The 24,159-nt window shown below is 35.3% G+C and overlaps 1 protein-coding gene across 1 annotated transcript in view; it reads left to right on the forward strand.

Moving 5' to 3' along the window:
• Nucleotides 1-3,264: 3,264 nt before the first annotated feature.
• The window catches only part of slc26a3.2 (solute carrier family 26 member 3), a 33,184-nt gene continuing 12,289 nt past the window's right edge, over nucleotides 3,265-24,159 (forward strand). Inside the window, exons 1-11 of the mRNA XM_031899013.1 lie at nucleotides 3,265-3,358; nucleotides 8,061-8,234; nucleotides 12,992-13,131; nucleotides 14,478-14,588; nucleotides 15,033-15,199; nucleotides 15,281-15,445; nucleotides 16,723-16,875; nucleotides 18,043-18,125; nucleotides 19,805-19,952; nucleotides 21,380-21,493; nucleotides 23,061-23,138. Coding sequence (XP_031754873.1) covers nucleotides 8,104-8,234; nucleotides 12,992-13,131; nucleotides 14,478-14,588; nucleotides 15,033-15,199; nucleotides 15,281-15,445; nucleotides 16,723-16,875; nucleotides 18,043-18,125; nucleotides 19,805-19,952; nucleotides 21,380-21,493; nucleotides 23,061-23,138 — 1,290 coding nt within the window. The 5' untranslated portion in view covers nucleotides 3,265-3,358; nucleotides 8,061-8,103. The remainder of the gene's footprint in view (nucleotides 3,359-8,060; nucleotides 8,235-12,991; nucleotides 13,132-14,477; nucleotides 14,589-15,032; nucleotides 15,200-15,280; nucleotides 15,446-16,722; nucleotides 16,876-18,042; nucleotides 18,126-19,804; nucleotides 19,953-21,379; nucleotides 21,494-23,060; nucleotides 23,139-24,159) is intronic.

The raw sequence follows: 24,159 nt of genomic DNA on the forward strand, positions 1-24,159 counted from the left end.
CCTTCTGTCCCCCATCTCATATCAGATGTGCACAAAAAATGGTTGTTCCAGGGGATACATGCAGCACTACTGATGCAGGCAAAGTTGAATAAAGAAGGAGGCTCAAGTCTTTGCAGTCCAATCTAGAAGTGCAAAGTGCCTCAGGAATATGCAAGCTTATTTTATCTCCCTTCTCCAGCATCAGTTCACCCTTATTGCGGTAGAAGCTAGAACTAAACTAATGTGACATTTCCTTCTGCTGAGGGGCAGATTTATCAGTATTTGAGATGTGTTTTTTTGTGATTTGAGAAGAAACTTTGGGGAAAAAACACAAATGCAAATATACTCAAGAATAAACTAAGAGAGTTAACACCTGCCTAAAAAAAGCTTAAGTTGATATAGAGGTCAATGGGAATTGTCTCTAAAAATTTTGAGCAACTTTATTTCATGTATTTTTTCCCAGTTTATTAAAACTGACAAGATTTTCAGTCAGAAAAACATGGTAGTAGAAAAAATGTTTGCCCTCAGACTCAAAAAAATTATATATCTGCCTCATCATCATTGAAAAATAGGGAATTTACAGTTTTTGACCAAAGGTAATTCTTTCTGCATCATCTAATGACTGAGTTCTACGAACAACAAATTACCAGAATTACAAAGGAATATCTGCTTCAACCAAATGTCTAGATAATAATTAGACAATCTGATCAAGAATCTGCATAGTTTTCTGTGTTAGGCCTTATAGGCACATATATTTCTTCTTTGAATTCTTAACAACCAGACTATTAATTTGTATAGACATAGCCTGACAGTAATACAGTGGAGACCCAGCAACATTTTAATTAATACACAACTAGATTTATGCTACACTGCACTGTTGTAAGTGATCAGGACACATTCTTCTATACAGGCATTTTTGGTCATGCTGTTTGCACTTTCTGGTGAGGGGCAGTTTGCCAAAGCTTCAATGACTTTCTCAACACCTATATTGCCAGTATTCACCGTGTTCAAAATACATAAAAAAATTTTTTTTAGGTTTTTTGCTTTACTAAATAGTGCAGGCTGATACATTAGATAGCTTTAAGAAGAAATTGAATGGCTTTTTAGCAAGTGAAGTAATACAGGGTTATTAAAAATAGCTCTTAGTACAAGTTGATCCAGGGACTGGTCCGATTGCCATCTTGGAGTCAGGAAGGAATTTGTACCCCTTTAAGGCAAATTAGAGGCTTCAGATGGGGTTTTTGCCTTCCTCTGGATCAACTAGCTGTTAAGCAGGCTTTATATAGATATAAAAGGTTGAGCCTGATGGATGTATATCTTTTTTTCAACCAAACTTATATCACTATGTTATAACGTTAAAACTGAAAACACTTAGGGGCACATTTACTAACCCACGAACGGGCCGAATGCGTCCGATTGCGTTTTTTTCGTAATGATCGGTAATTTTGCGATTTTTTCGGCGTCTTTACGATTTTTGCGTAAAAACGCGAGTTTTTCGGTGTCTTTACGATTTTTGCGTAAAAACGCGAGTTTTTCGGCGTCTTTACGATTTTTGCGTAAAAACGCGAGTTTTTCGCCTTTTAAGTTTTAACGCTACGAAAAAGGCGCGACTTTGCGCGCAAGTGTTAACGCCACGAAAAAATCGCGACTTTGCGCAACTTTCGTAATGGCTACGAAAAACTCGCGTTTTTACGCAAAAATCGTAAAGACGCCGAAAAACTCGCGTTTTTACGCAAAAATCGTAAAGACGTCGAAAAAATCGCAAAAAATACGAAAAAGTCGCAAAATGTTTGTTTCCAATCGGAATTTTTCCAATTCGGATTCGAAATCGTGTCTTAGTAAATCAGCCCCTTATACTATGTTAAGCACTTATACTTACTATGTTGTCATACCATTAAAACTGAAAGCACTTATCTTTTATGAACAACTGGGCTTGAAGAGCAACTGTAGGAGCATGTAGTTAATCAAAGTTGTTTTTGATTTTTTTATACAGAGGTCATTATCTCATTCCAGCGGGTGAGAGGATGATGTGGTAACTGTAAAAACAGAACATAGACTTGCTAGTACTGGTAATGAAAAAAGAAAGTGTAGATGCTTTTGAAATCAAAAGAATGGACAGAACATTTTACTGCATTCTCTGTTATTTGGCTCAGTTTAAGAGGTTATTCTCCCTTTAACTGAGAACAGTCCTCTATTGTACTTGTAGCTTTGTGATCTCTTGCTGAAATTCACTGTTTTGTTTCAGTGTCTTTTGATAAAAGGAGACTGTGAGCTTCTTTTTTGCAGAACAGCATCTGAGGTTGTGTTAGTTTAGAAAGGATATTCAAGCATTATATATACATATATATATATATATATATATATATATATATATATATATATATATATATATATATATATATACATAATCCCTTATCTGGAAGCCTGTTATGCAGTAAGCTCCAAACTATGGGAAGGCCATCTCCCTTAGATCACATTTAATTTAAATAATCTACATTTTAAAAAATGATTTCCTTTTTCTCTGTAATAAAAAAACAGCGCCTTGTACTTGATCCCAACTAAGATATAATGAATCCCTATTGATGGCAAAACAATCCGGTTTATTATATATTAATAAATAACATTATTTATTATGTTTTAAATGATTTTATAGTAGACATCAGGTATCTAGATCCAAATTAAGAAAATATCCCTTACCAGAAAACCCCAGGTCCCAAGCAATCTGGATAACAGGTCCCAAACCTGTGTGTATAAATATGTCAACATTTAAGGGTTTGTCTTTAAACAATGTTTTTCATAACTGAAACAACAGTCTGTTTTGAACATATTCACTTATTCAGGTAACTTAAACAGGTTCAAACAGTTAACTGAAGGTGTTTTTTTTTTGCTTTCCACTTTTTGGAACAGTTGTTATTCCATTAAAATACTGAGAATGAAAGAGCTCTACTGCCAAAATCCTATAACTGATACGCTTATAGTTTTACTGTACTATACCATCCCTTTAGACATGCCCAGAATAATGTTAAAATAGATATCAGTATTGTGCAGCATGGAAGTTTCAAAATTATATATATGTATAGTATATGTATATATATCATCTATACAATACTATTATGAGAATAATAACAAATGCAAAGACACTGTTCATTTAAAACTTCCTTATCAAAATCACTCATTGATGACAGATTCAAAGGTCAACTCATTCAAAATCTTTAAACAGTTAAATCAAGTTAATGATTGTTCTACACAAAATTGAAACGCCTTCTACAGGAATATATGAAATGCTTACTGCCTGAAAACAGTTATTAGCTGCCTGCTATTGCTTTTAGGAACGGGATGTTCTAAGGAACTATTTTTCCACAATTAACTGTGCTCATAGGTAAGTCTTCAAAATCTTAATTTTTTTTTTTTAAACTACAATACATTTTATTACATGTATTACTTTTATTACATTGGTTGATATAAAATCATTGAACAAAATCTTTAGAATTTAGATTTTTTTTTCTCCTGAGTTCCTTTTATAAGAAGAACCTCTACAAACTGCAGTGACTGTATAAAACAATTTCATTAAATGACATTAACTTGTTTATTTGTACTAAAATAACAAATGTGACGAAGAAAGATTACTAAAAAATGTTTAAACTAATGGTATCTTCTGTGGCACTGCTATAGAAGGTATTAAATGTTTATGGCACACAAATCTAACAGCCTGCATATTTATTATAGTGGTGCTCAGAACATATATAATACCTGTATTAGACTGAATAACCGCTATATGAACTCTGAAATCACAGTCCAGGGTAACACGTAAAAACTAAAGTCCATCTGTGAATTGACTTGGCTTCAGTTGGTGCTAGATAAGCAGCTCAAAGACTGTAAAACTATATAAAATACTGAAATCTATGTGCTGTTATATTAAAGAAATGTAACATTTACATCATATATATATATATATATATATAGCTCATATTTTTATTATTATTATTTACTACATATAAAATGGTTAATTAATCTGACAAAACTTGCCAGTTCAGATATCTGCACACTGAATAAAAGAATGTGGGCTGTTTGCACTTGGAGCTCTACCAAAATACCGTTTCAAGATACCCATGTCTCAAGGCATTAATCAGATCCCTGTGCCATAATCAACATTATTCCAATTTAGCGACAGATGTGTTTCAAAATAAAACCAAAGAATCATGAATTTACATCAGTATGTATTTCTTCTATTTCGAAATGTTTTCGAATGTGTCAGTTCATCAGGATATGTTTGACTGCATTGGGCACTCGAGCTCTTACACCTAACTGAATCAATAACATTGAGTAAAATGTTATGCAGAAACATATCTTTAGAAATCAGACAAGATTGTTTCTTTGTTTTACTGATAAAGAAATAACCTTTATATATCTATCATCTAATGTTAGATTTTCAGTATTTTGAGAATAAAAAATATCATTACTTTTTACATAATCACATTATTTATATTTAATATGATTCTTGAATGACTTAATCTTAACAGCATTTGTTGTGGCGAAATAATTGAACAAACTTGCTTGAATGTTGCAAATACACTTCCAACTGAATTCTATGCCATCTGTCTCTTTTTTTTTAAGATTTCCATTTGATAAATGTGAAAAATTGCAGTTGTTGTTTTTCACTAAAAATGAAACTTGAGTTTTAATAAATCAGCTTCTAAATGTGCCATAATCCACACTGTTTTATGTAGCGGCAATAGAGGCAGTATACAAGGGTTAACCAAGAAAAAATGGTAATTACAAATGAAATTACTTTATAACACAAGATGCAGGCAGAGTCTGATAAGATACAGTAATCATTTAACCTTTGAAGTTGAATAGTTATATGGCTAGTCGATCCTCATTTTTTTAATGTAGCAAGGGAGAAAAATGTTAAGTTTCTTTTTACTTATGTAGAACAGGACTGCCAAGCTGGATGCCCTTGGGCTTGATGTGGTTATCAAATAAATAAATATACCTCTAAAAATGGTTTGTATTGATAAAAAACAGTGACAAAGTAAAGCAAAGTGGGAAGAAGGGAGATAAATATGATGAGAAGGATGACTTACTCAGTGTAGCAGGGGTTTGTGAGCAGGGAGGTGCATGAGAAAATATGGATGAAAATAGACATGTAATTTCAGCATAAGTTCTATTTGTGTTGCTAATTTTGAAAAAAAAAGTGTATATAGGTGTATACACTCAAACTCCATGCTTTGCAAACAAGTGCCAGAGCTCAGGAGCAATGCTGATCTCCAACACCTATCTATGACACCCACTGTTTAAATATATGGGAAAAGCATTGTTACCACATTGTTAACTACATTTTAAGTGGTAAGAGATTTGTAGAAATCAGTTGTTACAACAACAGAAAATATGTTTGCATAGAAGCATAAGCATTAATGTGTGTTTTTGTTTATGTGTAATGCTAACAAAGGGTCTTTTAGGTGCCTTTCTCTTAGCAAAGTTGATGGTAAAAATGTACCCTGTAAAATGGAAAAAGAGTCTGCCATATAAGTGGTGTGTATCTGGGTACCCATGGCTTCCACCTGCATACCCTCTGCACATGCCCTATTTAGAAACTTTCATGACTATCATGTTGGAGTGCCTGCAAGTGCTTGGTGCATCTGCAGCCCTGTACTTTAATGCCCTTAACATGAGCGATCTCTACAGAAGTCCCATAAGAACTAGGAAGTAAGAATAATGCTAAATCTATATATATCTCAGTCTGTTTAGCAATTTGTTTAATTCAAGGAATAACAAGACACTTATGGAGGAATTTAGTAAAATTCACAGAAACGGAAACGATTGCACTTAAATAAGAAAAAAATGCATTTCACAATGATAATAATTAGACTTTTATTGCATTGCTACTTTAATTTGTGCAATGCGAATGTTGATGGCATTCATTTTTTTCATTAAGAACTTTTATTACATACACAGCGCACTTGCGCAAGCTAAAAAATTTGCAGTCGCAAAACTACTGCCACAAGAAATGCAAAGGGTTCACAAATGGTATTTTTCTGTTGTGCAAATGCAAAATTTGTTGCAAAGCAAAAACCTTGTCCCATTGCGACCATTTTTTCCGTTTCTGCATTTTTCCACTACATCTATATATAGTTCTTCATTAAAGGAACAGTTCAGTGTAAAAATGAAACTGGGTAAAAGATAGACTGCGCAAAATAAATAATGTTTGGGCAAAAATGTAATCTATAAGGGCTGGAATGAGCAGATGTCTAACATAATGGGCAGAACTTAACTTCCTTCTTTACGTCTCTAAGCTGTTAGAAGTAGGGATGCACCGGATCCAGGATTCGATTTGGGATTCAGCCTAATCCCGGCATTTTTTAAAGGATTCGGGTTTTGGCCGGATCTGCGGTCCTGGGCAAACTGAATCCGAATCCTAATTAGCATAAATTAGCATATGCTAATTCAAATTCGGAAAGGGTTAAATGGGCAGTGAAAAAAAAATTTGCCGAACGCTCAGCATATGCTAACTAGGATTCGGTTTGGAATTCACCCAAATCTTGCTGGGTGGGTTCAGAGGTTTGGCCGAACCCAAAAAAGTGGGTTCGGTGTAAAGGGATCCATAGGGTTAACTAGTCCCTTTAAACCCTGCAGCTTCCTTGTTTTGTGCTGTTACTGGGCAAAGACCCATGTATCAGTTTTGAGTTGTATATGTGTGTTTATTGGTTAACAGGGAGACCACTCCCTTGGCACACTGATATAGTGCTTAGTAGAGGGGTGGGTCTGGCTCTTTGGCTGCCTTTGCTCACAGGGGAAGGACCCCTGAGCCTGGGAGCAGAACTAGGCCCCAGTAAAGCCATGTGCCCCAGAGTGTTGTCATCCACTCTCGTGAACAGGGACCCCGTGAATGAGGACCAGTTAGATAGCAAGTTTTGTGGAGCACTTTCTAGGAAAGTGAGATAGTGAGGGAAGGAAGCACGAGCAGTTTGGCTCAGAGGAAAGTAGTTGGGAGTACCCTTCCAGACAGGCACTGTTGCCTTAGCGTAGGGCCACGGTTTAGACATAGGAGGCAGGTAGTGTGTGAACCCTGATCCAGAGTTGCTGTGGGGTCTGAGGGCTAGAGGTGTTCAACCTGAGGAGTGTGGTACCCAAGCTGACTGTTCCAGAGAGTGAGCAACTGAACCGGTAGCACTGACCTGCTCAGGCTCAAGAGGAGTTGGGAGGTGCGGGTGTGCACCCTCTCTGTGCTGTCCTCAGAGAAATTGTTATGCTAACTGATGTGGGTGAGTATATTGCACCAACCCTGCAAATTGATTGTCTCTAACAATAAACCAGTTCTACTGTTCAACTGCAAGAACCTTCTGGCGCCCATTTGTTACTTTGCACTTCACACAGCTACAGTGAGTTGTAATTTCACTACACCATAGCTCCGTTTGGTCACTTCCACATAGCGAAGGCCCATCTTGAAGGACTGAGTCGCGTGTACCCCATGCTCTAGACCTATCTAGCTGTGCTGTTGGCTTGGTTACAGCCAAGAAAGGGTTACAGGTGCATCCCTAGTTAGGAGTCAGTAACCAATCAGTGACTTTGGGGGGGGGGGGGGCATATGGGACATAACTGTTCAGTTAGTTTGTATTTGAATCTGACCTGCATGCTCACATACTAACTGAACAGTTATGTCCCATGTGCCCCTCCCCCTAAATTCACTGACTAACTATGAGGTTAGAGAGCTGAAAGCAGGAAGTAGAGTTCTGGCTATTATGTTAGACATCTGGTCACTCCAGGCTTTATAGATTACATTTTGGCCTAAATAACTATAAAACAAATATTTTTATTTTGCGCAGTCTGTCCATTTTACCCAGTTTCATTTTTATACTGAAGTGTTCCTTTAAACCAAAAGGCAACATATGCTTATCACAAGCCCACTTCATTAAAGTAGAATAGAGTATTAGCCCTATTTTATTCTATAAGAAGCCACATTTATTTATGAATCTGTTGCATTTCTTATAAGTTGATAAACACTGCTAACCTAGAATAGAATACAAATGAAGAGGATTTAGTTACATTTACTGATTTATCATGAAGATGTATTTTTTTTTCAGATGAATTAAACCTAATATATATTTTCAAACAAAAGCTCCCTCGATGGCGGACGTGGTGGAAAATAAATATTTGGTGGCAAGGCCCATTTACTCTGAGGATTCCTTCAGTTCTGATCATGAAATAGTGGAGAGACGTCATAAAACACTACTAGATCATTTGAAGAGGATATGCACGTAAGTAATCTTTTAAAAACTTTGCAATATAGCACATCTGCAGATGTCATGCAAGGAATATAACAAATAGGTACAGGTATGGGACCTGTTATCCAGAATGTGCAGGACAAATCATTTAAATATTGAATAAACCCAATAGACTTGTTTGTCTCCAATAAGAATTATTTATATCTTAGTTGGAAACAAGTGAAAGGTACTGTTTTATTATTACAGAGAAAAAGGAAATCATTTTTAAAAATTAGAATTATTTGCTTATAATGGAGTCTATGGGAGATGGCCTTTCCGTAATTCAGGGCGTTCTGGATAACAGGTTTTCGAATAAGGGATCCCATACCTGTAATACAGAAAAATAAACAAAAGTCAACTCAAGATGTTGCTTAATATAATGTTAAATTATATATATATATTTATAGCTTACCCATGACTACACAAGGGGCTTATCTGCCAACACTCTTCATGGAGGCTGGGGCACCATATCAGTATTTTGATTTAATGGTATGAGCAGTTTGCAGGCTTGTTTAATAAATCTCTCTCTCTCTCTGTGATTACTGCCTCCTCACCCTCCCCTCTCCCCATGTTTCGCACAATATAGGAGATGGGACAGGTGGCTGAAAAAGCACATGTGCATTTTGCTGTGGTTTGTACAGCCGCTGATTGGGGGCTTGCAAAAAAAAAAAGGGGGGGGGGGTTTAACTACATAGGCACATGTGGGCTACCCCCTGAAGCTGTTGCCCTAATCATAGGACCTTGGATGCCTATGTAGAAGAAGCAGCCTTGTCAGTGCGTACATGAGTTTCCTCCAGGTGCTATGGTTTAGTTCCATACTCAAAAACACACAGCAAGGTTAACTGACTCCCCATAGTTATGGCCATAGTGAATACATGATAAAGACCTTAGACTACACACTCTAGTGGAGCAATGTGAATGACATATAATCTCTATAAAGCACAGCAGAATTTGTTAGTGCTATATAAATAAAGGAAAATATTAATAGAAATTTTGCCTGCAGCTTGTGATCCCAATACATGTCTAAGCAAATACCTAGAAAATAATCAGATCAGCCCTGGAGAACTTTTAAAATGCCATTATTGGATAGTGTGATCTGGTCAGATCATTCACAACCCCCTTTAAGAGGGAGAACTGGACACTTTCATAGCTTCTAATCATTTCAATTCTAATGTACATTTTCCATTCTTTTGGTATCCTGATTCTATTTCATCTTTCTAAACAACCCTTCTCTTAGGTTAAAAAATAATCATTATTCTCGATTAGGGGGTTTCCCATAGAAAGCTATGTTTTTCAAAATTAATTTCCATACTAAAATCAACACCTAAATTTTCTCTATTATATTATACTACCTCAGACCTGATTTCACCTAGTCATTAATTAAATGGGACAAAATAAATTACTTTGCAAACAGCTATATTAAGTTAATGTTTTTACACCAGAATTCTCAGCTACAGACTAAGCAAAATGCATTACATTTTGGAGTAGATTTATCAAAATTCAAATTTGAATTTTTATAGTGAACCAAGTTTTACATGGCAAAAATCATTGAAACTCAAATTTTCAAGGTTTATTAAGTGCAAAAAAACCAGCATAGAATTACAGACTTTTTCAAGTTTTTTCAAACAAAATGCTTGGCAGGTTTTGGCTGGCAAACATAGTAAGTTAGGTTGAAAAAAGACACGTCCATCAAGTTTAACCTTAATGCCTATATATACCCTGCCCAACTGCTAGTTCATCCAGAGGAAGGCAAAAATCTTGTATGTCCTCACTTGCTAAGAAGCCATGCAACCCCTTCTTAAAGCTATATAATGTATCAGCCAGTACCACTGATTCAGGGAGGGAATTCCACAACTTCACAAGCTCTCACAGTAAAAAATCCTTTCCAAATATTTAGACGGAACCTCCCTTCTTCTAAACGTAATGGGTGCCCTCGTGTCCGTTGGAAGGACCTACTGGTAAATAAAACATTAGAGAGGTTATTATATGATCCCCTTATATATTTATACATAGTTATCATATTCCCCTTAAATGCATCTTCTCCAGTACAACAAATTGGCCAGTCATTCTTTATAAATAAGACTTTCCATACCCTTTACTCGCTTAGTTGCCCTTCTCTGTACCCTCTCTGTACCCTCTCTAACTCAACAGCTCTAACTCAAACATTTTATTATTTAAAAAAAAAATAGTTGTGCAAGAAAACAATCCTGCACCAAGAAAAAAACAAGCAATAAATGCCACCACTACGAATAGGATTATCAAATGATAATAAATATAATATTGTATTCATTGTTGTTTTTTGTGTGTTATCTTAATTTCTAATTCTCTTCTTTGATTGGAACAACCAAAATGCTCAATGCGCTGGCCAACAAATATTTTACATTAAAGAAATTTACCGAAAATGACTTGAGTTGAAATGGGTGAAATGAGTTGTTTGAATGAGTTGATTATAAGATTAACAGAATTTGAAAGCCATTAAATAGAAATACATTTGTTTAAAGAGTAGGAGAGAGATTGTTTTTGTTTTAATTGTTTTCATTTTGTTTGTCATGAAAATTAGACTCTTTGAAAAATATTTTACAATATTCTGTGAATGAGCAAAAAGACTTACAATGAAAAAGTTATGTTTATATATTTAACTTACATTTCCTACTTTACATGCCCCTTTCTTTTCCTATTTCTTACCCTCCAGTTTTGATATTCTACATGTGTTTATGAAAATATAATGTTCATATCATATTCATTAAAACATATTCATGTAGGAGTAGCTTGCATTTTAGGCCATAGTTTTCCTTCAAGATACTATATGCCAATTTATGCACACAGTATGTTCTTTTATTATATAGCCAAGCTACGAAATATGTAAATATATTAATTTACAATACAAGCTAACTAAACAGGAAAGATGTAATAGAGGATGGAAAAATATTGGGTTCAAAAGGCTTCTCAAGCCCTACCAATAATTTAAGGGCCTCACTGCTTAAGTCACTGTTTTTGTCATTTCTCTGGCAACGTAAACACATTAGCCTTTGCACTATTTAACTTAGCAAACACATTCAGATCTACTGAGTAATAGTTATTGATAACTGTCATTTGACCTTCTACCAAGACCATTTACTTTCTAAATAGTAAATTCAATACATATTAAAACTAACTTTTTCATGTGTAGATATAAATATATACTGTATACTGTATATATATCTATTTTTTTTGTTTGTTTGTTATGAGCTACTCTTCTTTTTTTAAAAGAAGTATTGAATAAGAAGTATGGTTGCCACTTTTCTACAAAACAAATAACAGGCTTCCTATTTCTGTATCTATTACTAACATTGACATGAAGCATCAGATTTACTTGCTGAAATGGTAGAATATCAGACATGTTTCAGCCCTAATGAGGACAGCAGGACATAAAATAAATAGAATAGAATAAATAGACTAAATAAGCACTACAACCATTATGCCTCAAACTTGCTCATACTGAATGTTTTATATGAGCAGCATGTAGAGCAATGAGAGACAAATAGACTTTGTAGGCTCTGTACATGAATCACATTGTGGACTCAACACACACTAGACAGCTCGACAAAATGTATTAATATTTTATTAAATGAATAACAATCACTCATCAGTGTTCTTTTATGATAGTTAAAGGTAGCCTATTACTAAGGGGCAGATTTATAAATGCTTGAACCTTGGGGCTTGAGCAATTGGTTACTAAAAACATGCATGAGTTCCTGAAGTCACGTGGTTTTGGTATCCAATTACCTTGCTTTCAAAAAATTTTTTCCCTGAGCAGGCTTTTTAAAAAATAAACAAACTTGTCAGGTTTTAGGTGCCAAGCTTTTAATTTTTTTTTAAATAAAAACCCACTTGGGAAAAGAAGAAAAATGAATGGCTGCAAGCCAAGGTAGTTGGATACAGAAACCATGCGTAACTCACACATGTTTCCGGAACCAACTGTTTGAAACGGCAGGCTTGACCACTACTAAATCAACCCCATAGTGTGCTGCCAAAGCTGGGAAACTTCTGCACCTAGGTGTGATGCAAAACTTAACATTAACTCCAAGTCGCTGATCTGTCATATTCAGAGGGAGATCTGGAGAAAGACAATAGAGATAATTGTTGCTCATTATTCATTTCTGATATTATTGGGACTGTCCTGGATGCTATAACGCAATCCTTCCACTGACTTATCCTCCTAGATATATTCCTGGAGCTTAACCGGTTTTCAGTATTGTCCATCTATAATGCTAACTCTTAGTTTTTCCCTAGATTTTACTTCAATCAACTAAATCTACTGAACTAAATTCTGGTTGTGTTGGCACTGACTTCTTCTTTGTAAAAAAAATGGCAGATTATGTCCCTATATTGACTACATAGGTCTGAACAAGACCACTCGTTAACATTTACATCTAATTTTAGAACTGTTTAATGAGCTGAAGGTACAGCATTTAGATTCTGACTGCAAAGTATGCATAAGCACATTCATTTATCATTAGATCATGAGTTTCATGAACAGTTTCTTTTTCATTCATCTGGAGGCTCATTTGTTACCATCAGAAATTAGCCAGATATCGCCACCTAAGGTGGGCATATTGGGAGAAGATCCACTCGTTTGGTAAACTCGCCAAAGGAGCGGATTGCAATGTGTATGACCACCATAAGTTTAATAAAATAGCATTATATTAGAAATTCGATTTGATCATTACTGCATGTAGGTAAATTAATATGTTTGATTATCATTTTTATAGGTGTTCTCCTCAGAAAGCAAAGAAGGTTGCTTTAAGTTTTTTACCTGTTTTGACTTGGCTTCCTGCTTACCGATTTAAGGAATGGCTCCTAAGTGATATTATTTCTGGCGTCACCACAGGACTTGTGGCCGTGCTTCAAGGTGATAAGTTGTTTTTGCTTTATAACTCCTATATAGCAAATTACCTCATTTGAAATCTCCTTATAAATTAAATGCTGCATTTAACTATAAATGGCCACCCAAACACTTTAGGGGTTATTTGTCAATGTCTGTATTTGTAAATACACCATATTTGGGCAATTTGGCACTGGCTATTGATTACCATAGTTACAGTACATGTTTAGATGCTGGACTGATGCTCCACAGGTAGATATGTGTACTATGTCGCAGTAAACCCGGTAGGAAGCTCTGCACTTAATGCTAACCCCCCTAAAGAGGATCCTGGGCCAACTGTAACCTTTAATAGCATTGGACACACCTGGCCAAATGTGCTACCTGATCTGCTCCTGAATGCACAATTTAAGTTGATAATGCAACTGTATTTGAATTTGGAAATCCAAGTGATAAAATGCATTTTTCAACATGCTGAGCACTGTGACACAATGACATAGATCTTATGGTCCATCTAGGGAACCTATGCCAACATATAGGGGCAGATTTACAAAATTGGAAACCAGATTGGAAACGAAAATTTCTGAAGATCGCGACTTTATCGTATTTTGCACTATTATTTAGTCGCTGGCGCAACTTTTTCATATTGAACGATCGTAAACGGTGGGAAAACCTTTACGACTTTGCATGATTTTGGAAGCCTCCCATAGGAATAAATGGCACTCTGCAGCTCTAACCTGGCCCAATGAAAGTCACGATACCGAAGCTTGAATGAATCCGAAACTTTCGCACTCGGTGCAACAATACAATTTTTTCGCAACTGCAACGAAAGATTCACGGAAAATACGTGCAAGATACGAAAAAGTCGCAACGCCGGTGAAAAAGTCGCGAAAATACAGATCATTACGAAAAAAACGCATTCGGAGCTTTCGTGGATTGATAAATCTCCCCCATACTGTACACGTGTCTAATCTCTCTCAACTGAATGCATGACTCCTTTAGGTTTTAAAGATTCTTTATAATTTAATGATGTGACACTTTTTGTCTTGATAACCCATTCATTCTTAAAAAAACCAATGGGGTTTGTGTTTTACAGGTAAATTAATCATGGGAAACCTATAGTCCTGCTACCCTTGGCATGGGACCCTTCACCATATAAGATTTTGGGGTTAGGTTTCCATGAATTTGTCTTTTCTAAGTATCTGTTATTTGCATACTACCACTGCCAAAATGAATTCAAATGAAAGTAGCAAAAGAGATGAAATTAGAATTGTTGGTGAGGCAAGGGCTTTTGAAATCACCAGATGGACCAGTTGCATGCATTCTGGTTTTATTTTCTGTTTTTCTGTTTAATAAAATGACTTTATATTTTATAGGTTTAGCATATGCACTGCTTGCAAATGTAGCACCAGGATATGGACTGTATACATCATTTTTCCCAGTAGTGGTCTATTTCTTCTTTGGCTCTTCCAGACATGTATCAGCAGGTAATCAGTTATGGTTTTCTGCAACAGTTTATAATCAACATGAATTATATTTATAAAAATTTTTTATATGTGCTTGTGAAATAATGTTTTTTTTCTTTTTCTATATTTTACATTTTGTGTGTGTTGGAGTGCTTTTCTGCACATGTGTGTATTCAGTAAATTACACTGTGGAGATGATATATTATTAAGGATATTTTTGAGGTACCGTTGCGTACTATTCATAAAAAGATAATTTTTTTATAACTGTTTAATTATTTACTTGAATTTGAAAAATAATTTGGACATGAGCAGTGCTGAGAACAGCCAGGAGAAAAGTGATATTAAATTGGAAAATTGTAAAACTGGAAAATCCTCCATTTGATTGTTCTGCCCTTAAATTATTGTTTCTACATATAAAATATTTATAATAACCGTTGAATAAACAAAACGTCATGTTCACTATAGGTCCTTTTCCAGTTGTGAGTCTTATGGTGGGCTCAGTTGTGGCCAGTGTTGTCCCTGGTGACACCACAAGCTTTTCAAATTCTACCAATGGCACTAATGAAGCATTGATAGAGCAACAAAGAATGATCGTAGCATCATCTTTATGCTTTCTTGTTGGCATTATACAGGTGAGTATATCCTGCTTAGATAAAATTCTATTATTTATATTAAATTCACAAATTATTTTTAATAATTTTTATTTTTTTTAGTTGGCTTTAGGACTTCTGCAAGTTGGTTTTATAGTCATATATTTGTCAGACCCATTAATTAATGGATTCACGACTGCTGCTGCTATTGAAGTGGTGGTGTCACAACTTAAATATATGTTTGGAATTAAAATTCCTTCATTTAGTGGACCACTATCTATATTTTATGTAAGTATTGCTTTCATTTTGTACATTCTGTGCTAAAATGTAAATGAAAATGACATATGTATTTATTTGTTAAAGGGATACTGTCAACAGAATGAAAAATGTTACCTTTTGCAGAAAACACTAGAGGTCATTTAGTGCTATATATATGCTCATTTAACAAGCACCTGCACCCCAGAGAATGCTTCACTTAGCACCGGGTTGAATTAGCCACAAATTAGTGCACTGGTAGAGGGACACCTATGTGCCTTCCATACCTGAGTAAACAGCCCTAGAAGCTCTCTGTGTTTGGGGGAGGAGGTAGGGGGGACATGGAGAGCGGAGAAAGCTGTGCAGGCTCACGCCTGTGCCCGGTAAGTTTGAGCTGGGAGAAGGAAATCTGTTACAGAAGCCCATGTGGACACAATAGAAGCAAAGGAATGCCATGTTTCTTTTGACAAACCACTCAAAGCAGCATCACTGTAATTGTTTATTGGTGTATTTATATAGACCTGGTAAAGCTTACTTAGTTTTAACCTTTCCTTCTCCTTTAATGCATCCAAAACAGCACACAGTTCATTTCAGTGTACAAAGTAGCTGTATGTGCCAGATGCATCTGTAAAACTTGCTTGGTCCATCTGTACTTCAGCCCTGGTGCAGTTTCTAAATTAAAGCACAAGAAAGCACAAATTAATTGTGGGATGCTAGTATGTTAAGTTTTTCCCTATACCAGTGCTCCTTTTAGAAAAAAAATGCACTGGCCCATGGAAAAGATTAATATCATACCACCATCTTACTGTTTCCTGGCATCCTAAGTGCAGACTGAATTTATTGAATTTGCCTTTCTTTCAAAAAAACTGTCATCATTTTAGGGCCATATATAAAAAAAATTCTGGGCAATCCCAGTAACCTAATATTTTGCCTATCGCACACAGAGGTATTTATATTTTGGCCTTAATAGAGGGGTTATAACTAGCATATTTGGCAGGAGTGAAAATTATGGGCAGTGTCAACAAGCATAATCCACTGAGCCCTTTAAAGATAGAGATATTATGGTTAGGCTGCAACACATATATGGTTTAAAAATGCAAAGCATAATTTAAAAGCATACTTACCTGTACATTGTAGATGTAAAACTTAAGCATTAAAACATTATATGCTAAACATAAGGTTTACGAAGCAGCGCATGTACACTACTTTGTAGGATACATATATATCTAACACACAGAGGATTTATCAGGATTATATATTCTTAAATTAAAGCAGTGTACTGTATTCTAACTATTTCTTCCTTTTTTCAGTCTCTAGAGAGCATATTTTCTCAGATAACCTCAACCAATATTCCCGATCTTATTATAGGCATTATAATAATGGTTCTTGTTTACATTGTGAAAGAACTTAATGTGAAATATAAGGCAAAACTGCCTGTTCCAATTCCTATTGAAATAATACTGGTAAGTACTGCATCTATTTTTGACAGATTATTAATTACTTGTCACCCACATACTATAAACAGATTTTTGGCACATGGATAATTCTATGTAATGCACAATAACTGGTTACCTAATCACCCTCTGGAACAGTTGGTTTCTCTTTGGGGATGCCACCTCACATGTCATATCAAAACCTACTGTAACATTGCCTCAAGCGAGGGCAATCTGCATTTTACAGCCTATTTAATAAGACCAGTTTATTAATGCTGCCATCAGGAATTAGCCAGAACAGAACAAAACTTTACTTCTAGTGATCAGGTAATCTAAAAACAGCCCATTGGTGCAATTTTCCCATCATTTTTCATAGTGTACATCAGAATGCTTCCATGTGTGATTAGCATAATCTGTTTTCAGTTTAATTGTTCTAAGTGGACTAGACCAGTAAATAGTCTCTTACTAGAAACTAGAAACAAGAAAGGCTGTATACTTTGCTTGAAGTATGTTAACACAGTTCATACATGCAGAGATTTTCCAATTCCACGCAGCCCTTTTTTAGAGCTAAACTTGACGAAAGGACAGGGTTATCCACTGAAACGTTTTTGGGACATGGCACAATTAATAACAATTAGAGCATAATTGTGGTGTTATGGCCCCTTTTGTTTATATAAATGTACTCATTTTGACTTGGCCATAGGCCTGGTAGGTGTGCTACTGGAACAAGGGAATTGGCACATGAACTGCCGGGAGTTGTCTTCAACTGTTTTGGTTCCTCTTCACAGTTTGTTATAATGATCCATGTGACCACCTACACCCAGCTGGCCAAGCCTCTAACCTGCCCTGTCCCAAATCCCCTCAACCCTGCACCTTTTGCATTAAATACTCTGCAAGTAAAAGCTGCAGCTTCTATAGAAGTCATTTGGAACTTTTTCTAAAGATTTCAAGCACATTTATTTATGAAATGGAACATTATGAAATGTCATTTTTGTACGTGTGCAATTTTTTTACCATGAAAAAAATGTGATTGCGACGATTCTGTGTACACTTCTTCTTATATGTACTAGTGCTCGAGAATAAAAAAATGACGTAGCAGTCCTGGACTATATCCAGGAATGTGTGCTTTGCGTAGGTAAGTTTAGATCAGGCCTTGATGTCTTGTTATCAAAAACCTCTATTTGTTTTCTTTTATAGACAATCATTACAGCTGGTCTGTCCTATGGATTTAATTTTAAAGACAGATTCCAAGTAACAACTGTAGGTGCAATACAAAAAGGGTAAGAGTTCAGTTTTTGCATTTTTCAACCACAGTTCTTTTGGTCCTTTTTGTTCAATGTTATTTTGAAATCCTTTCTGAATGTGTATTTAAGTGGTTGTTCACCTTTAAGTTAGTTTTTAGTATTTTATTGAATGACCAGTTCCTAGCAACTTTTAATTTGTCTTTATTTTATTATTATTTTTGTAATTTGCTTTCCTCTTCTTACTCTTTCCAACTTTCAAAAAAGGGTCACTGACGCCGGCAGCCAAAAAACTATTGTTCTTTGAGGCTACAAATTCATTATTTTTGTTACGTTTTATTACTTATCTTTTTATTTAGGACCACTCCTACTTATATTTCAGTTTCTAATTCAAACCACTGCCTTGTTGCTGGGGTAATTTGGGTAGGAGTCATTTCCTTAAAATTCCAAATTGGAGAGTGGCTGAATATAAAGCTAAATCATTAAAAAACTACAAATAAAAAAAATTAAGACCAATTACAGATTGTTTCAGAACAGCACTCTCTACAACATACTAAAATTAATTTAAAGGTTGCAAAGTTATCAACAAACACTTTTAAAAAGTTTATTATAATACAGTGTGCATGGATGCTTTGTATGCTGCTCTAAATCATATTACATAATAACATAGTAAGTTGGATTGAAAAAAGACGTACGTCCATCATGTTCAACCATAATGCCTATATATAACCTGCCTAACTACTAGTTGATCCAGAGGAAGGCAAAAAACCCCATCTGAAGCCTCTCTAATTTGCCGCAGAGGGGAAAAAATTCCTTCCTGACTCCAAGATGGCAATCGGACCAGTCCCTGGATCAACTTGTACTAAGAGCTATCTCCCATAACCCTGTATTCCCCCACTTGTACTGAGAGCTATCTCCCATAACCCTGTATTCCCCCACTTGTACTAAGAGCTATCTCCCATAACCCTGTATTCCCTCACTTGTACTGAGAGCTATCTCCCCTACCCCTGTATTCCCTCACTTGTACTAAGAGCTATCTCCCATAACCCTGTATTCCCTCACTTGTACTGAGAGCTATCTCCCATAACCCTGTATTCCCTCACTTGTACTGAGAGCTCTCTCCCATAACCCTGTATTCCCTCACTGGTATCAAATGCTTTGGCAAAATCCAAACATATTATATCTACTGCATCCCCACTGTCCAGCTTCTTACTTACCTCATCATAAAAAGCAATTAAATTGGTCTGACATGACCTGTCCTTCATAAAGCCATGCTGATTACTGCCTTATAATGCCATTCTCCAGTACATAATTTTGTATGTGATCCCTTAACAAGCCTTCAAATAACTTGCCCACCATGGATGTCAAACTTACAGGCCTATAATTGTATTAAATATTATAAATGTTTTTGAGAAAGCTCAAAACACTTTTTTCCTGATTACATATAATTATTAATTCACTTTCAAACTTCAGTAACACCTCCCAGTAAGAAGTATCAATGTTATCTTCTCCAAAATAAACATATTGTGGTATTGGTGTATAATTTTTGCTTCTAATATGTTTTATGTCTTTATTTAAAACAAAAACCACCTCAGTGCTCTAGATGGGGCAACTATCTATCTAGTAGATCAGCAAATATTAGTAAGATACCACCAAAATGCATAGTAAGTATTGACAGCTGTTTATTCTGACATTCATATTATTATTTTTACACACAGATACCAGCCTCCTTTGGCCCCAAGTATAGAAGTATTTCAAACCACAATAGCTAATGCTTTTTCTATTGCTATTGTTGGGTTTGCGGTTGCATTCTCTGTTGCCAAAGTATATGCCATCAAGCACAACTATAATGTAGATGGAAACCAGGTAAGACATATTTACTGCATGTGTTAAATAATTGAAGTAACTTTGATAAGGAAAAACTGTTAAAAGATTTGTAAACACCAGTTCATGGACATTCCGCTTCTCAAGAGTTAGCTCACTCATTGCAAATCTGAATTAGCCTGCCAATGCTTACCTTAACTCACCTCCAAATGTAATAACAATAAAATAAGAACAACATTCTCACTAGCAGAGCAACATATTCCTGTAATGTCACATCAGACAAAAGTCGCCTTATGTGACACAGTATGACCCTATACACCAGTTTCCTTATTTTGCAACTTCTTTGAAGTGCTACAGATAGTCAAGGTATGACAATCTATTCCTTGCACAGACTAATGGAGTGCATTTTTGTGCAATTTAGTTGTTGTATAATAAACCATCATGCTCGGCCTGTAGACAGGGCTTCTTGTTGAAAATACATCTTCCTCACTGTAAATTTATTATGTATCAGTGCCTGACTATGCTGAAAGGGAAGACACTTGGTGTGATTCACTTGATTTTATATTACTGAAGAAAATGAACAAAATCAGGTCTGATTTTCTCCACAGCCTCTTTGCTCACCAGAAAGCAAACTTCTTGAATTTTAGTAACAACAATTCTCATAGGGCTATCAACCCATATGATTTTTGATATGCTAATCTGCAAGTATAAATAATCCAATCATATGTGCACATATTGCACAGATATCTGTCCAGTGTGACAACCCAAGCACAACAGATGCTCAAAGAATTTTAACTCAGTATTCTGCCTTCCCTTTGGGGGGGGGGGGGTCTTTTAAGTACTTGGTTGCTTCCAGGTTTTATAGCATGTGATTTAAAGAGCACATACAAGTGCAGGCAAGGCCACCAAACCTATGTAACTGGAAGAAACACCCTGGTGTTTATCCAAATTTTGACATCACTTCTGGTTCCCAAGCCCTTCCTGCCCCAAAATATTTTACTTCCAGTTTACAGACATATCTGTCAGGGAGCATGGTGTGTTCAGGAAGAGACTTCTTTGGCCAGGTTCGCCTAGGGAGAGACACCAGAGGCAATACAGGTGCGCAGGTCCAGGGACAAACCACACATGTACAAGTCTAGGTTGAGTGCGAGTCTGTAAAATCAGATCCGTGTAGAACTCTAGCAGGATTCTTCTGATTTTTGGTTGCTTGTTTAAATTTCATTCCAACATAAAACAAAAGAAAGGCAATTTTTTTTTTAAAAAACATAAAAATGTAAACTAGCAACCAGTTTAAAGCATTCTCTTTATATTACTGTCTACAGCATAATTAAAGTTAATTTAAATTTTAAGGAGAACTGACCTGATTCTTTTCGTAACTTTTTTAGCCAAAAATGTTATGAAAATGTAAAATCATCCACAGATATTGAATATTATAAATGTATATTTATTTTTCAAATTATTTTATACAGGAGCTAATAGCTTTTGGGCTAAGCAACATTGTGTGTGGCTCATTTAGAGGATTTGCTGCAAGCACATCATTATCTAGGTCATCAGTACAAGAAAGCACAGGAGGAAAAACTCAGGTAAGGTGGTATATTTGTTGCAGGGAAACACAAGTCCTCTTTTAGTTATTGTCTCTGCACTACACTTAGGGGGCCATTTACTAACGCTTATATTCAGAACTTGCCAAGATCATCTAGAAGTCAAAGGTAGATGCCCTCTCACTTCCCTGGAGGATCCTTCTTTTGCTTTGAAACTTTAGAGGTTTCAGATTTGTGACACTTTTTTTTAATGCAAAAATTGGAAAAAGTAAAGATTTCGGTGCAAAAAGTAGATAAATTCAGATTTTTTTTCCCTGAATGTACTTTTTCAGTTCAGGCTTTTTGTAAATGTCAGATATTCATGGAAATGAGTCTATTCAAATTTTAAAATAAAAAAATTCGAAATGTTAGAGTTTTAGTAAATCTGCAAAATCCGAACTGAAAAAGGCAGCGTGGGAAAATGCCACAGAAACTTTGACTTTTTCAAATTGACACCCCCAAACACTATTGTCAAAAATCGAACACCTCTAAAGTTTCAAGGCAAAAGAATGATCTTATAGGAAAGAGAAGGGACATCTGCAATTGACTGCATGATCTGGGCAAGTTTTGAGCTACTGTTTGGACACATAGTAAATCTTGAAAATGTTGAAACTTCTTTTCTTCGCAACTTTTAGATCTTAAAATCCGAAAGAAAAAAAATCTGATGGATAGTTAATGACCCCTTTAGAGTCAGAATTTGTGCTGTTGTACAGTTTTTGTACAGATATTTCCTGATACCTGTACAAAAACCTCTGCTTTTATCTGGAAAAACAAATAAAACAGCATTCCTGCTTTTGTTTTTGCTTTTTTTTTGCTTTTTAACTTAGTTATAGAATTCTAATCAGATCAGTAGTCTTAAAATACTCATAGGCAAGACAAATGATCTATTACGACACTAGAAAAAAGGATGCTTGTATAAAGACCTTCCTGAAGCATACACCAATCATTTCATAGGATTTAATCATCTCAGACTGATTGGACTTTGGAGGATCAAATACTTGCATCACAGTTAATAATCCAAAAATGGAGAACCATTGTCTGATCATTGCCTTATGTGGAAATGGATTCACATTTATTTTATTACTGATTTGTCACCCAGTACACAATTGTGCAATGTGTCTAAACTGCATATCAAAGCTACTGGTCAGCAAGGGCCAGCTTAAAGGTGGCCATACACTGGCTGGTTTATAGTTGTCAACCAACAGACTCATAGGCCAATCCATATAAGAAGATCAAACAAAGAGATGTGGCTTCATCTTCCTTGTGTGCTTTAGCAGTTTATCTCAATGTAGCCAGTACATAAAAAAAACAAAAAAAACACCTGTGATCCAATAGAATTGCAGGATGTTTTTTTTTAACTGTTCACCTAAAGTGTCATACATTTCTGGATATTTGATAACATCGTCAAAATCAGCAAAACTGTTCTACTAACTTTTGGTATGGCAACCTTAAGAAATGTTTTAAAGGAAAGAAACTCTGTTGGTGAGTATGTATGTGTTAGTTAAGATAATATTATTCCAACCTATGAACTGTTGTTTTCTGATAGATATTTTTGTGGTTATTTTTACAGGTTGCTGGAATTATATCAGGAATAATTGTTTTGATAGTTACATTGGCTGTTGGATATCTTCTAGAGCCATTGCCAAAGGTACTTGTACACATAAATATAAGAATTTCAATAATTCTGCATTATTAATGGGTAACATTATTCGATACAGATCATTACTTCTTTTGAATAGTAGCATCACTGGGCTTTTACAGTAAGTTGAAAAAATAAGGTTTGATATATATTTGGTATGTATTATCCATTTCTGGAAAGTAATTCAGAAAGATCTGAATCCCAGGAATAGCATATACATTGCCCTACCTTGTTATAGAAGCTCCTTTCCACTAGCTACAACTGTTCTAAGAAAAATATGGCTCCTATATTGGCACTTTCTTCCAAAATCTTCCACACCTCTTTAGAGCTTTTTTTTCCAGCGCAACAGACCACATTTTTTTATAGTGCTGATTTGCAAAAGATTTTAAAAATGGCTTTTTTTAACAGTTAAATGTTTTTTCAGTACATTTGTAAAACAATATGCTCTTTTATGCAACATGTATGTTGCAAGACTATATTATTTTCATTGCTCTCCTGAAAAACAGTTGTAATTAGTAGGGATGCCGAAAAACAATTTTTTAAATTGTGTTCAAATAACAAATATATACTTGCAGATTATGTTAAGACCAGAACTGCTATTTTTAAAGGTTGCTTGAGTTTTTTTAATTTTAGCAGTTGATTAAAGCAAAAATGATTTAACATAACCCAGTACTTTCCTTATACCTTATTTTCCAGTATTAGCCTTTGTAAGGTTCTACAGTAATGCCAAAGGGAAGTAAACAGACGTAATATCACACTTACACTTAGTTAGTAGTAATGACTATTGATTATCTTGACACACCTGTAAATTATAGTAGAAAATTAACCAATAAGAGTATGACTGGCTTGTGCTAGAACGATAGCAAAGAACTGCATGTCATCATTACTTGCAAATACCAACGATACAGAACAATATTATTTAGAAATAGGTCATTTAAAGGTGAATACATCATACAGAAACATGCTGCACACTACTTAGAACCATGTTTCAGTTAATTCAGATGTGCTTAAACTGTAAGACTGCTCACTC

This window comes from Xenopus tropicalis, chromosome 3, assembly GCF_000004195.4.
Source record: "Xenopus tropicalis strain Nigerian chromosome 3, UCB_Xtro_10.0, whole genome shotgun sequence".
Taxonomy (NCBI): Eukaryota; Metazoa; Chordata; class Amphibia; order Anura; family Pipidae; genus Xenopus; species Xenopus tropicalis.